Source organism: Leptidea sinapis, chromosome 37, assembly GCF_905404315.1.
Source record: "Leptidea sinapis chromosome 37, ilLepSina1.1, whole genome shotgun sequence".
Lineage (NCBI taxonomy): Eukaryota > Metazoa > Arthropoda > Insecta > Lepidoptera > Pieridae > Leptidea > Leptidea sinapis.
This window is the reverse complement of record NC_066301.1, coordinates 4,552,022-4,568,895: the sequence shown is the minus strand read 5'-3', so window position 1 is coordinate 4,568,895 and position 16,874 is coordinate 4,552,022. Positions and strand designations below refer to the sequence as shown.

The 16,874-nt window shown below is 35.5% G+C and overlaps 1 protein-coding gene across 1 annotated transcript in view; it reads right to left on the bottom strand.

Annotated features, from left to right (window-relative positions):
- LOC126975724 (protein GDAP2 homolog) overlaps nucleotides 1–16,874 on the bottom strand; it is a 123,939-nt gene that overhangs the window by 71,260 nt on the left and 35,805 nt on the right. Inside the window, exons 2-4 of the mRNA XM_050823726.1 lie at nucleotides 5,081–5,255; nucleotides 3,273–3,415; nucleotides 2,514–2,646 (exon numbers count right to left, since the gene is read on the bottom strand). Coding sequence (XP_050679683.1) covers nucleotides 2,514–2,646; nucleotides 3,273–3,415; nucleotides 5,081–5,244 — 440 coding nt within the window. The 5' untranslated portion in view covers nucleotides 5,245–5,255. The remainder of the gene's footprint in view (nucleotides 1–2,513; nucleotides 2,647–3,272; nucleotides 3,416–5,080; nucleotides 5,256–16,874) is intronic.

Sequence of the window (16,874 nt, the reverse complement as noted above, 5' to 3'; positions counted from 1 at the left end):
TCCAAAATCAATATACTTAATCGCCAAATTGCATTCGTTTTAGAACTAATGTATTATTAAATTTTTCATTTAAAGTTTTAGTAAAATAAATTACTAGTCTAGCAAACATTGTCTTTATTTCAAATATAATGCTATCGCTTAAAAACACCACGCAGTGTGTTGTGATGTGTTTACGATCGAGAAAACATATTTTTATTAATACTATTACAGTCAAGTATACGAATACTATTACAATAAAGTATATAGTCATTGATTTTGAAGCTAGACATAGACACTCAGAACGGATTTTACGGAAATGTACTATATTATTAAGTAATAAATTTATAAAATATGAATAAACGCTTTAAGGTATCCGATAAGGTACTAATGAATAAAAATATAAAAGCATAAAAAGTATAAAAAGGCATAAAAAGGTCTGTCTTATATGGATATAAATATTGATACGTGGGTAACACTGAAAATGTTTAGAACTGGCCAGTTAGAAACATTGCTAATGAAAATTTTTTTGAACTTCAATTTTAGAACTCTTTGGTAACCTAATGTAGTATATCGCATTCATTTGTCATTTGTTTTTGTGAATTGGCGACACATCGAAAACTCTTGTTACACGTGAAAATGAACCTAACTCGAGAAAATTTTCGGTCAATGATTTATTATGACTTTCTTTGTGGGCTTACTCAACAACAAAGCTATGATAGGCTGCGATTAGCATTTATTAATGAAGCCCCATTTCGTGCCACTATTTACAATTGGTTTAACGAGTTTAAGCGTGGACGTAGCAATCTCAATGATGATCCGCGTGAGGGACGTCCTTTAACAGCGACTACTGAAGATAACATCAGTGCTGTGCGACGCATGATAGAGGAAGATAGGAGAGTGCCCTATCAGCAGATACGGGCAAGCCTAGGCATTGGTATAAGTCAAGTTCAAAAAATTTTAGGAAGTTTTGTACCAGATGGATTCCCCATACTTTAACCGAAGACCAGAAACACCTTCGCATGGATTGGTGTCGCCAAATGTTAGATAAGTTCAACGGCGGTGACTCTAGTGCTGTATTTAACATCGTCGCAGGTGATGAAAGCTGGATATATTGCTACGAGACCGAAACCAAAAGACAATCAGCTCAGAGGGTGTTTCCTTTCGAGGATCGGCCAACTAAGGTAAAGCAAAGAAGAAGTCAAGGAAAAAAGATGATTGCCTCATTCTTTGGGCGGAAAGGTCATTTCGCGACAGTTGTGCTAGAAGATGGAATGACAGTTACTGCAGACTAGTATGCCAAACGCTGTTTGCCTGTTGTCTTGGAAAAAATTCGACAGCAGCGCCCTTGAAGCAGGATCCTCCTTCATCACGACAATGCTTCAGCGCACTCCGCAAATCGGACTGTTGAATATTTGACTATGGCAGGTGTCGAGATAATGAGTCATCCGCCATACAGTCCTGACCTGGCGCCCTGCGACTTTTACTTATTCCCAAGAACTAAAGATAATATTCGAGGTATTCACTTTACGAGCCCTGAAGATGCGGTGAAAGCGTACGAAAATGCCATAGAAGAGACCCAGATTTTCAGTGATTCCATCGAATGCGACGATATGTAGAGAGGATAAGAGATTACTTCGAAAAACAATAAAAGTATACCAACTTTAAACATTAAGCCGTTTTTCATTTTCTAAAAATTTTCAGTGTTTCCTAGGTAAAACTTGGAACATATAAAAACTTGGATACTGACTATTTACAATTTCCTGTAAGATGATTATGTGTAATGGAATGGGGTGTTAAGGAAAACAGCAGTTATTTAAGTTCAAAGTTTATCAAGAGTCCGCTTTATATTAGAATATATCCAACAATATAACATTACAATGTTAAAACACCTCTCAGAAACTCTACACAGGTCATAAAACACGAACTCCGGCTCAAAGCCAACCTTTCGCATCTTATGAGCTGAAGACTGGCTCCCACAAAATCAAAAACAAAATGTTCTTGCCTCGTGTTCGCGTCCGTATCGCGCGTGATGTAGTGATACTACTTCTAATGAGCGTATACAATAGACTTTGAACATTACTTCCACGAAAGGAGGTGTTAATTTGAATGAATTTCTTATGTTATCTGTATAAGTTAATGTATACGTATATACAACGCCCCTCGGACATTTTTTGACGACCTTTTAATAGGCTATTGGGAGAAATAATAATTTATTTATGTTAAAAACATAGGTTTACAGCAGCTAGTGGCCGGTGTCACCTTTTAGGCAAATAATACCTGTAGCAGAGGGCTCCGCTCTTCCACTTCAGCAATGTGTTATTTTTAATCAAAGTTTTACTGACATTGTAGTGAAATCATAATACAGTTATGAAATGATATATATACATATGAATTGTTTTCAGATTACATTACTTCATAAAACCATTGAATTATTTTAATTGGTAAATGAACTTATGGCCGCATTATATACATCTGTACCTAAAAAGACGCTATTTTAAAAGACCTGTGCCCTGTAACGAGTACAAAATACTAACTTATAGCAGTTGTGTAGAGAACTCTCCGCCGCCGTGTGATACTTGGCCACGTATTTGGGGCTGACCGTGTGAATGATGTGTCGGCAGCGCAGGTTGTACCCAGACGTGACTAGCACCTCGCCCGTGCGGCATTCTGGAACATACAGCCCATTAATAAAATTAAATTATATTGGAGTATGGTGTGGATACGATAAATTTTTAAGTAAACATTGCAGATAGCGGAGAGGGTTGTTAGAGAATGGAAACTCTAATTCACTACACACATATAACAGTGTACATCCGTCCACTGACCTGGGTGCCCGTGCTCCGAAAATTATCGCCTTCTGTGCCCACACACTGCTCTACTCGCGCATTTAATCAACGTTTCGCACTTCTTCCTTAGACTCGCGCCTTGCTGCTCAGGATTATTGAAAACCCAAAGATTCTGAGCGGCACTACAATTGCGCTCGTCACCTTGAGACATAAGATGTTAAGTCTCATTCGCCGATTAATTTCAGACCGAAACACAATAATGTTTACACATTACAGTTATAAAATTAGTTTATGGGACTATTGGTCTTCATTAAATAAAATAGTGTAAAGTATTTGAATTGTGACCATTTGTATCCTAAATAAATGATATAAAAAATAATATAAATAAAAATTACTGCTTCACGGCAGAAATAGGCGCAGTCTGACAGGATGAAGTCATACATTTAGCCGGCCCTGTGCTATTCAAACGTTCCACTGTTAAAACTGAGTGTTGTATTAATACTATACCAAGTGCTCTCGTAATAATCTCCTCCTTGAGGTCGGGTCCGGCGCCCGCCATAATCCTCTCGCTGACGTCATTGTATTCCGACAAGGTCTCATCACTGGTATTCGTAATCGCATCAACTTCCAGCTGCGATATGTCTCCTTGCCTGAAAATATGACATTTGGTGATTAACGATATGGATCTATCTGATGACGAACATAAAAATTATATTTACACTGATAAAAAGGCTTTTTAGCAAATCTGCAACTGGTCGCAAGGCAAGAAAGAACTACCCAAGCTTGGCTGGAACTCAACATTGCGGACTTTATAAAATCAAAGAGTGGTCCTCGTCTAGCTAAGATCTGGAGCCAGGGGGCCTACTCCTAAAATCGATATTCGATATATCGTGGCATTAGTCTTGTCGAATCCTACTCTTAGTAACATCGTATTCAATGTCGAAACGATGATTGTACGAACGAAACATTTTTCGATATTATCGGTCCTAACCCTACTCTTAGTTTAAAATGTCAGAGAAGAATATTCGAATTCAAAAAACAATTAAACGTCACTTTTACGATAATCTCAACGACACCTTCTAGGCTGTCGTTTCTATAATCGTTTCAAGTTCTATAGATATATTTGCCATACAATATACACACTTAATAAATAAAATTAAAATAATTATATGTGATTTACTATTCAACAGGATTTTTTACTGCCAAGTAATTTATGTCATTTTGTTGATCGTTTCTACTAGAAAGTAATGCAAATGGCCGCCTGAGAAATAGGAAGTCGACGAGAAGGTTTGAGTTACTTTTTTTTACATTTAATTATCTGCAAGGTTTGTATTATTTATTAAATTTTAAGTGGTAATATTAAATTCATTACATAATTTTTGAATATTTACATTTTGTGTAAATGAAACCAAATTGGTGGTGCAGAGTCTGGCATGGTCCTTAGCGCCTAAACTATGTTTCGACTTTTGACACTTAACAGCGACATAGCATAGATAATATTTAGTTTTTCAAGGTTTGCGCATAATTCATTCACTCTAACATAGTAAAAAAATATAAATATTAGTCTATGTTTACGATGTTGTTACGATAAACGATATGGAATACGAACATTTGTTAGAGTAGAGTATGTGCGATATATTCGGAGTATTATCGTATCGTTCCGAATGTATCGTTGTCGATTTTGCGAGTAGACCCCTAGTATCGAAAGACATTGTCTGCTCTAAACGACCCGCCGACTATCTCTAGAACTTTCCCATGGAAACAGTGCGTAAATGCACTAATTCGTGGCTTGACAGACGCCAGCATTAAAACCAAAAGCATTTCTTATTAAAAATGCTTTTGTGAAATGCTGTATTCAGTTCTTTCTTATTTATTGCTGAGACTTCCATTAATAGTTACGTATAAGTTTTATTTAATTTTTTAATTTAAATTACATTAAGGTATAAGAAATAAATTTTATTTGTAACAAAACTTTTGGCCTGACTAGGAAGGTGTATTGAAAATGATATCACTGTCAGACACCCACCTATAAGTTAGTAGGACGAAAAATTTTTTTTTGAAAGAAGGACAATATCTATTATTATTTATTAGCTAAGCCCGGCTACACTTGGCTGCGGCTCAACCTAATAGTGTTTGGAAAAAATGTATGAATTAATAAATCCAAAAAAAAATACACAGTCCATTTCACTGAATCTGTGCAAATGACCAATTTTGTTGCGGTTATTTTTTGTTGAATGTCCAGCTTCACACAAATTTCATATTATACTGTCGAATCTCTGCGTATAAACTAGCTGTATGAACCCAAGTTAGCTTACCAAATAGCGAATCGGCTGTTGATGGCGTCATCGTAGGGGAACACAGGGTAGGCATGCAGGGGTGGTGCTGTCCCGGTGTAGTCAGTGACGGGAGCCGCCGGCACCTGCGACCAGCGCGGCACTGCGGCCAGCGGCACTCCGCCGCTCCCCCCCGGGGTGCGCATCACGCAGCTATCTGGAATACGACAATCACTAACTTAGGCTGGGTTGTATCATGTTAGCTGTTATAGTTAAGGTTTAAGTCAAATTTAACGTTATCTTTTACATAGACTGCGGAATCTGTTACATAATCGCTCGGCCTCCAAGGCCCCCGCCCGTCTTCGCTGTAAAAGCATTTAGGGCTATCAGCACAGAGGAGGTTTTTAGTCGGTAGGCGGTGTTTACACCCGAGCCTGACATATGGTCCACGTTTCGGAGTCTTCAATACGTAATTATATTTCCCTCCTCTCGAAAAAATATGCACCATCGTATTCCTTGGCATAGTAAAAGTTAAAAAGTGAAAATACTTATCTGAAACTTTTGAAAAGTCGCTACTTAGCTATTTAACATTAACAATAGCTTTAACCGGCGAAGATTTTACGGTTACGGTAGACAGTTAAAGTTATGATGTCATCTAGAAATTATCAAATGGTGCTTCTCATTTTATGCTTAACCAGTACTTTGACATGTTTGTTATTGCTAAAGTTAGTTCATGCAACCCGTCTTGTAACAAAATGTCAGATCCAACTAAAAAGCGTATAAAAATTAAAGTATAAACATTTATATTTTTCTGTCTTAATAATGAGATCTGCTCAGTACTCGAAATGAAAAATATATTCTTGCTGACGCATTATTAATAATGCTGCGATGGTTATCTCCTACGATGCAGTGAACTACGTCCGATGATGACTGACATAAAATAAATCATTTATTTGTCACTTGAAGACCGGCACCTGCCTTTTACACTCTACATTCATTTAATTTTAACACCCCTATGATCATCTGATGTAAGATATTTCAAGAGGAAATGGGCACATATGCGACACAAAAGACGCAACATGGAGCAAAACACACCAAGTATCTTTCTCAAATTGTTCCTCAAATTCAGCAAAAAATATTATGCTTTTCGAAAGGAATCACAAAAAACGACGAAATATCAACGGCCACATTAAAGATTGTATGGAGTATGATAAATAGATAGGCTTATTTGCATCCATAAAAACAAACTAACAAACCCTATTACAACGAGATACTCGTAATGCGTGACGATCTCACCCTTACAAAACGCTGTTCCTTATATCATTTAGATAAGAGTAGAGGAGAAAGAAACGTTGGAGCATTGTCATAAGTGAGATAAGGTATGATTACGCCAACCCTTTTGCCGACTATTCTGAATTCGCACAAGTGCAAAATATATATACAAAACTAACTAGCCCGGTGGAAACGATTGAAGTATAGAATGATACACAAATAAGGAGTAACCAATGTGGAAAGAAAGAAAACTTTTATTTGATCACTACATTACAATATACCTTAAAAGTAAAAAAAATCTATTAACGGTGGGAGGCTCCTTTGCACAGGATGCCGGCTAGATTATGGGTACCACAACGGCGCCTATTTCTGCCGTGAAGCTGTAATGTGTGAACATTATTTTTTTTCGATCCGAAGGGCGCCTGAAATTACTGGGCAAATTAGACTTAACATTTTATGTCTCAAGGTGACGAGCGTAATTGTAGTGCCGCTCAGAAATTTTGGGTTTTTCAAGAATCCTAAGCGGCACGGCATCAGTTATCAACTGAACGTCCTGCTCGTCTTGTCCCTTATTTTCATTTAAAAAAAACATAATTATAAGTAAAAACAAATATTAAATAAAGGTAGTGTTATGAGTTACCAAATATAGGTCTCCCACTCAGCATCATGCTGAGCATACTGATGCAAGCTGCAGCACTGGTTTTCAACTCATCGAGAATTGTTTTAAGGAAGTCAAGTCGGTTAGAACCTTGGTCCTGAGTAACCTTCATGGCTACAACACTATCTAGGTATAAATCGTAATTGCTCATGGAGAATATAAATAACTGGAGGAACTAGTTAATTCAGTTGTCAATAGAGTGAAGCTATTTCATTGCATATTGCAATACTATAATTACGTAAACACGTCGGCAACATTGTCTACATTTACAAAAGAATATTCTAGCAGTTAGTTGTAGTTACAATTATTTTGCAAATAACATAATCTATTATATCATTATTTATGCTCTTACATGAAAAAAAAAGGGACAAGACGATAACGTAGGTCCGCTCAGAATTTTGACCTTAAGGTCCAAAGGAATAGAATTTAAATTCTAAGCAGCATCGCAATTGCGCTCGTCACCTTCGAGCATTTTCTCATTTATAAGTATACCTATTCTTTTAAATGCTTGCACATTATTGCTTCAAGACAGAAAATTATGTTATTGAAGCTCAAGTTCATTAATTACTTTTGTAACTACCCGGAAAAAATAAGAAATATCCTCACAACCATAATATGTGGACAAATGCCGCTGTAATAATAAGTGTAGAAATAAGGAGAAAAAAGTCTTTTTTTACTCGTCCGTGTACCTATACTGTATTTTAATCAAAACAAGTATCATGTATATAAAGTTAAATTTTAATTTATGTTTTTATTCTATTGGAGAATTTATTTAACTTATGTTTAAATTTTATCAATGTTTGTTAAATTAACACTTGTATTACCTAATAGCTCTGGGAATTTAGCCGAATCAAAAAACTCAATAATAGTTGACAATATTATAGGGAAACATTTCATTTAAAAATGTAAATTGAATTAACCTTAAATCAAATAGGCAAGAGCGCATCTTACCTCCGATCGTCGTTGGAAGGAATTGTTAACAAATAAATAATATATATATAATAAATAATAGTTTGAAAGTCAAAATAATATAATTTTATCAACCGCAAATATTACGGAATTTGAAAGTAACTTTAATGTTATTATTATTTATGTTATATCACCTTGGATATATTGCTGTTTTATTCATCCAATATTTCTCGCGACCGTGCCATTCTATTTTAACGTCATTGAGAAAACCATAACATGGTACTGTAGAATTACAATAAACATTGATTTAATGTGTAATCGACGTAACTTACGCAATGATAGAATCGTTGTTCGAAATGTTAACAGCTAAAATCAGCAAAATTCGGCCGAAAAGAAGGCGTTTTGCAATTTCACTAACTCTACAATTTTTTTCTTGCTTAACCTAAAATCAAATCAAAAATATTTTATTGCGTAGGTAAATTGCATTACACTTGAAATATGTAATATTTTCATACAGCTCGTTCGGATTTCATGCAGATTTCCTTCGATTAGAACGAGCAAGAAACTCTAAGGTTGCTCTTTTCGAAACAGAATGGTATTATAGGTTCTTATTTTCAATAAATCTTAAGTCTCCGAAGTCGTACAAATTGGATTGATGCGTATTATTTACGTTATGCCAAGATAGACGATGATAATATCAGATAGCCCATCACCATTTACAAAGAAACTGGAATGGTTTCTACTGATGGCATAGAATTATAGATACTATTTGGTCATAATTATGTACAAAGGTGAACTGACACAGGTAAAATAGAATAGTAAGGAGATAGAGAACGCGTTAAAATGTAAGTAATAGCCAAAAGTTAGGACAAAGAAATGATATAATTGAATCATTAATTATTTATCATTATCAAAATTAGACAGCCTCATCAACATTATTTCACTGCCAAATTATACCACTTGCCAAACCAATGAAATCATTTATACAGATCGTTAGAGATTTCTTACGGCAATCGTAAACAATAAATGATCAAATATAGGATTTGTATTACCATAAAAAATTAAAAAGAGTTACATCATACCCAAGACAGTCATAATTCAGCAAACGCAAGTATCACTCGAAACTTACACGCACGTCTATGCGGGCTGAGGCGCGGCAACCATGTGACCTCGAGAGGGTAGCTGCTACACGGTAGGGGTGGGGTGGGGGCGCGACCGGTGACGGGGTGGGCTCCGTGACGTCACAAGGTCGGCGAACCCCGGAAGTAGGTCAGGGGATAAATTCGCTGCATCCGATGCCAGATAACTAAGTACCTCTTTGCCTATCTCATCGGGGAAATTTTATATTTCCAATGCGACAAATTCAAGGGCGCGATGTATAGAGTAGACTCGTGACTGTTCTCTTCTCTATATTATGTTTAGTAATTATAATTTTAGAAAGAGCTATTCAAACTCAAATATTTTTATTCAAAATAGGATGTGACATCAATTATTGAAAGTCAAAAAACTACCACCCATTCCAAAATGAATGCCTCAGACCTGAGAAGAATGGGCGCAACAAACTCAGCGGGCTTTTTTCTTTTTCATCGAATAAATATGTTTAAAAAAGTAATATTGTACAATTAAACTTATTATTTAATAGCCTGAGGGCGGTCACTCCATTCTCAATCTGTGGTATCATTAAGAAAGTCATTTACGTTGTACTTTTGTTTTGAACATTTTCTGGGATCTTGTTGTAAAAGCATAGACATCGCCCCACAAAAGACTTACTAACTCGACTTAGCCGAGTAGTAGGCATCATCAGTTTATGTCTGTTCCTGGTGTTAACATTATGGTTATGACAGTTTCTGGCAAATTCACTTATGTGCCTATGAACATACATTACATTATCAAGAATATATTGAGAAGCAACAGTCAAGATGTTAATTTCTTTGAATTTTGCTCTCAATGATTCTCTAGGACCTAGGTTATAAATAGCGCGAATAGCCCTCTTCTGCAGCACAAATATTGTATTAATATCGGCAGCGTTGCCCCATAGCAATATACCATAGGACATAATACTATGGAAATAACTAAAATATACTAGTCGCGCCGTATCTATGTCAGTTAATTGTCAGCATGTCATAAGACATGGTTAAGTCGGTATAGTGTGTGATTAGCTTTTTAAATAACTAATATTACATCTTCACACGAGTAAATCAAATTCTCGTGAATCGTGAATCTCAAAAAGGGCTCCAACGATTTTAATGAAATTTAGTTTACATGTAGTTTCGGGGGCGAGAAATCGATCAAGTTTCATTTAAAAAAATGTAGTTTTATCCGTGTTTCAATGAGAAACTGTTACAATAACACTAGAATACAAAGGCAAACTTCTCCACGATACACAATACTATAATAGCTCAGATGGGACATAGGGTGACCCGGAAAACAGAAGACCCCGGTTCGAATCCAGATGTCCTATTAGTTTATTTGGATGTCTTGAAAGTTAGAGATAATCTCCGAAATTGGTAAGTCGATCTCAACGAAATTTTTACTCTGCAATGTGGACCAACTTGAGTGATTAATAGTTTTTATTTCGATTGGTGACCCATTTGAATTATTTTATTTATCAAACTGTATTTTGTATCAACGACGAATACACACCGAATAACTAACCAACAATGAGCGAGCCAATTTTGCCATCGACATGTTATCTTAGCGCGTGACATCCGTATTTTCAAGGGCAATCGATATGAATGTAGACAATGGTATTTTATTTCCTAATCAAGTGTCACATTCAAGGTACTTCGAGGTGCTGACTAACAAGCGCATTATTAATTTCCGAATAGAAATTACTGAAAATAATTGTCTTAAGCTGGTCCTAGGTAGTGCAGTGTGCGGGTGCCGTCTTTAGAATGCTGGAAGAGCGCCGCTTCTTCTCTCTCAGAGCGCCATTTGTTTCCGAAGCGGTAGTACCTATCTAGTATATTAGAAATGACACCAAAAATAATTCTAAAGGAATCAATTTTGAGAAAATAAATGCCTTTTATGCCGTGTTATGCCTTCAGTCGAGCATTCCAAACACCATAAGCACCGAATATGGGTAGATTTAATCAAATCGAGTTAAAATAGTTGGTTTATTTGCAGTTAAAAGTAAATTATTTGTACGCAATACTTACATGAAGTTGTTACTTATCAAACATAATCATATATTAAGCAATAGGTCCAAGAAGGAATCCCTACAATATAATATTATAAATGTGAATGTATGTTTGTTTGTTACGCTTTCACCGAACGCGCTGAACCGATATTAATGAAATTTATTACAAAGATAAACAAGAGCTTGAGAAAGTACATCTTTTACCCCGAATAAAGGGCTTGGCGGGGTTGAAATAGGGGTGGGAGTTTGTATGAAAGTTCGTCATTATCGAAGATAAGAATATGTAAATTAGAAATAAAAAATTATTTGTTCTAGCGTTTTTAAAATTTAGACCTGTGTGGGGATGAAAGTTCTATAGTTGGTATTTTATTAAATGTATTAACCACAGCAGTTTGTAGAGTATTATTCGTAAAAAGAGTATAATAAAAAATAAAAAATTCTACCCAAAGTAACTATTGCACGCGCTCAAAGTCGAGGGTTAAAGCTAGTTTAGAATAATTGTGAATGCAACTTGGCTGAAGATATTTAGGTACGAATTATTCCATTGAAATTAATTATTATAACATGTCAGTCAGACATATTACTGTTACACGTACGAAGCAACGGATGAGTTCGTGATTAAAATAAAGACATTTACAACGAGAAGAGTGCAATGAATCAAGCAAACAATAGATCATCCAATAATCCGTATTTACCACGAGTTGGCACCGTAAAGACTTATTGCTTTATTACAGTCACGAAGGTAAGTCGCACCAATAGATCTAAACGTTACGTAATCTATGAGGGGCTATAATTTTTTACGTCTTCGACCGTGATAGGATGAACTAGACCGTACAGCTCTATCATGTGCTTTTTGCCATTTAACGGAACTGTTTTTTATTGACATAATTAAATGATTATAAATCACTCAAAGATTAATGGATTCATCATACTATGAACAAACAGAAGGAGTCAATAAAGAAAACATAATAAGGAATTGAATGAATTACAATCATAGTATATATATATATATACCATTTGTCGTATCACCGCTCTTCGAGAACACTTCTCTTAAAGCCGCGCCTAGTATCGGAATACTGGGTCTCGAAATGTTGCTCAGTTGTCAGTGCTCTGTGAACGGCTGGATCACTTGGCGTTGCGTAGAGACGTCGCTTTATTGTGTGTCTTCTACCGTATTTATCACGGGATGTGTTCCGAAGAGCTGTTTACCCTGATTCGTGCCGCCGAATTCCACCTTCGCACGACACGCCACAAGTTAGGATATCATCCCCACCATCTGGATGTATGGCGGTTCTCCACAGTGTGGTTTTCAAGGAGCTTTCTTCCAAATACTACAAAGCTGTGGAATGAGCTTCCTTGTGCGGTGTTTCCGGGACGATACGACATGGGCACCTTCAAAATAAGCGCGCACACCTTCCTTAAAGGCCGGCAACGCTCCTGTGATTCCTCTGGTGTTGCAAGAGATTGTGGGCGGCGGTGATCACTTAACACCTGGTGACCCGTACGCTCGTTTGTCCTCCTATTCCATAATAATAATAATAAAGGAAGTTACTTCCGCTATAAAAAACTTATTCACATTTGTTAAACAATTCCTCATCGAAAAAACCCCTTACTTACCTTAATACCTTACATGCATAAAAAATTTAACCCTTGAAATTTATCAAGTCCATCCAATACCCAGACCTATATAGCCGAATGGTTAGTGACCCTGACTACTAGGCTAGAGGTGCCGGGTTCAGATACCGGTAGTTGCAATCATTTATATGATAAATATGGATGTTTGTTTCTGTGTCATGGATGTTTAAGTAAGTATATTGTATTAAATATATCGTTGTCTTGTCCATCCATACATTTCAGGCTATGTCTAGTTTGGGGCAAGATAATTTGTGTAAAAGTGTGTCAATATTATATTATATATAAAATCTATTAATATTAAATTAATCCACGGACGTTTGTATAAAGGTTTAATATAGTAATAGGATTAGCTCAATGTAATTAGCATTATTGTTACACGAGAACTGTTTCCAACAAACTACTTTTGTAGTTTGGCAGATTTGTAATAATGTAAATATAAGCTACTTGAATAAATCAATAAATAAATAAATAATAGTTAAAAAAACTACAAATAACGCTTTTTATAGAAAGCCGAACTAAAAAATAGAAAATTTATTTTGAAATTTAAAATTAACATCAATTCCTGCCTTATAGACGATAGATGAAAATTATATAAATTAACAAAAATCATATTGTGCAAATTGTAAAATGGAATAATTTAAAATAATGCATTGTCATCGGTCCTCGAAAAATCTACGAAGTTTGAACGAAATCTGGGCGTTTAAAGTGGGTCAAAATCGTGCCCAAATGAGTCGGTTACAAACATACAGGTAAAGCTAATAAAAAGCGTATAAAAAGACGATCCTACCCAACCCTACCCGTTACGAAATAAAGCATACCGTATTTGACAATCTACGTTGCAAAGCGTGATACTTAAACTAAAAAAAAAAAAAACAATTTTTTACTAAAAACATTTAATTAAAAAAAGGTGCCCCATAAAGTATGCTTAGCAAGGCAGGCTTCATAAATATTGCAGAGCGGAGCACAGCCTGATTCACCTCTCGCGTTCTAAAGCCACTCTAAATTACCTCTCCGTTCCACTTTAGCATTTACGATACACTTAATTGCATTGCGAGTTAATGCATGAAGCCCATTCTGTATTACTTCCATAAAACTGTAAAAGGGGTCACCAACTTAACGCACACATGATAGAATTTGTGATTTAAAGGCTTTCTAATTACTACTTTTGAATTGGATTGATGCATCTACTATACTCAATAACTCTTGTGTATACCTACATATATTAATAATAATAATAATAATATACACACTTTTTACACAAATTATCTTGCCCCATGTTAAGCATATATAGCCTGTGTTATGGGTTACAAGACAATGATATATTTAATACAATATACTTACTTAAACATACATAAATTCATATAAACATACATATAAGCATACATAAATACATTTAAACATCCATGACTCGGAAACAAACATCCATATTCATCATACCGGGATTCGAACCCGGGACCTCTAGCTTAGTAGGTAGGATCGCTAACCACTCGGCTATACAGCTCGTCATATAAGTATTAATTTACTTTTTTTCTTTTTTTGACTTACTCGTGTAAGCCTTTCAGTTGAGTATTTTTGTTGCGTCACTTTGCATATATATTGTAATTGAAATGATTTGTAATACAATTAAAATGTACATCTTGACTTAAAAGAATGGCAATGAGTTTCTTGCTACTTCTCATTAGCTCAGCCCTTTACGAAGTAGCGGTAAATTCAATAAGAAACAATATTTTTATTTTTTTTGACATTCATAAGTGTCATTTCCGTGACCTACATGAATAAAGTGTTTTTGAATTTGAATTCATAAGGTAACTGACCTATGTAATTATTGCAAATGTTTTCACGGCAATATAATAAAGTAAATAAATGGAACAAATTAGATTAAGGATTGATCTCCGCTGCGCTCCAACTAGTTACGGCACTACCTAAGAACAATAGCTTTTTTATTACGGCAACTGATGCTTGTGTGCGTGGCATCTTGACACTCAATGGCATCTTTAGAAATGGTAACATACGCTTACGGACTATTTTACAGTAAAATTAATAAAATACAAAATAATTACTGATGATATGTGATCCCAGTGACTTTCTAATTTCTTGTGGTATTATTTTTACAGAGTTTTACTACGCAACCCGACATTATAGTTTCAATTATTACCAAAGTTTAACAGATAATTAGGCACGTCAAAGTCATGCATTGTTCGAGACTGGCTCGAGAAAGGCCACTTGGGCGTAGTAGTAGTTGCCGCACTTTGTGACTACGCCTGCGGTATCGAGTTGGAGCTCAGCGGAGACCAATCCTTAATCTAAGCTGACCAAGTAGGAATTTGTTTGAGAAGGCTTAAAAACTAACTAGCCTAAAATATCCATTAACAATGCAATATATCTATTAGATTTATATATCTATTAAATACTAGTTGACCCGACAGACGTTGTTCTGTATATAATAAATAAAATAATGTTTTTATATGAATTTGTCAATAATATATCATAACATCAAAAATTACTTCGTAAAACATACACCCTGCTGTCGTAATGAAATTGTTTCACAGCAGAACTGTCAAACCGTGCGTCAATAAATTCACTCATAGAAACTATGTATGGACACAACAAAGGAAAAACAAATGTGTTGTTTTTATATAATTTAGCAGCATTTTCTTATTAATTATTCACCTTCTCTGTACTTCCACAAATAATTCAAGACCAAAATTAGCCTAATCGGTTCGGCCGTTCTCGAGTTTTAGCGAGACTAACGAACAGCAATTTGTAACTGTTCCAAGCATTTGTATTTCGTATCTCGGAGAAATTTAACACAATAATTGGTATCGTCATGTTTTTTATGCAATGATACAAACAATGTCACAATGAATGCAAAATAAACTCGGTCATTGAACGTATGTATGGTATATTTATTTCGAATCGACTAAACTTAGTTTAATTGTGTTTAATATTCTGTTTTTGGTTAACTAGTATCTCTATAGTATTAAAACATTTTTTCCAACAATAATTTATAACGCCCCATATTGTGATGTTTATATGAAACAGAATGAAATATTTCCAGGTCGGTATATAACTTATTCATACAGCAGGAGCATGCTCTTGAAGGTTTGATGAAAAAGTTTAAAAAATGTTTGGAAAGATTCTTATTAGCCTTTTTTATATGGAATAGGAGGACAAACGAGCGTACGGGTCACCTGTTGTTAAGTAATCACCGCCGCCCACAATCTCTTGCAACACCAGAGGAATCACAGGAGCGTTGCCGGCCTTTAAGGAAGGTGTACGCGCTTTTTTTGAAGGTACCCATGTCGTATCGTCCCGGAGACACCGCACAAGGAAGCTCATTCCACAGCTTTGTAGTACGTGGAAGAAAGCTCCTTGAAAACCGCACTGTGGAGGACCGCCACACATCCAGATGGTGAGGATGATATCCCAACTTATGGCGTGTCGTGCGAAGGTGGAAGGTTTACAAATTACTAGGGAAGTAAAATTCGCACAAACTTGTCGGTTATTGAATAAGAATAATTTATCAGAATCGGTTATGTTACTCGCCCAAGTAAAAGCGACTCCAAGCGACAAGCGAATGGTGCGTGATTAGTCACAGTCAAATTTACTAGAGCATTTTATACATGTTTATACTATGTAGTGTTCATTTTTTATGAATGTAGAACAATAATAATATAGGTAGTTATCCCTTATGGATTGGGCGAACTTTGTTTTACATTCGGTTTAACCGAACTTCGGCGGCTTGAACACAACTTGAAGTTCGGCTAGTCGGTACAAGAACAAAATACAAAATAAATCTGCACTTTTTTTATTGAAAATAATGGAACCAAAAATCTGTTAAATAAAATAAGCCCTTTACCACTTACAACAAGAAAATATTAATATTTCTCAACCTAAAAACCTCGTTAAAACACCTAAGAACAATATTTTTTTTTTATAATTACCTAGTACCTGATTGAAACAGTTACTAGCCCAAACGATAAATTATACATAATGTATTTTTAAAAATAATAAGCAAGTTTGGAATTGAATATTATCTCATGTCCTATTCCAGTTCCGGTTCCCGTTTTTGCTCCCGTTCCCACCATATTATATTAATCTTACTTCGAGGAAGATTGCTAATCATACTATTGGTATAGTTAGCTCATCGACGTTAATTTCAGTTTTTCACAAATCCCGCGGAAACTTTCCCAAGCTCTATTGCTGTACCAAATTTCATCAAA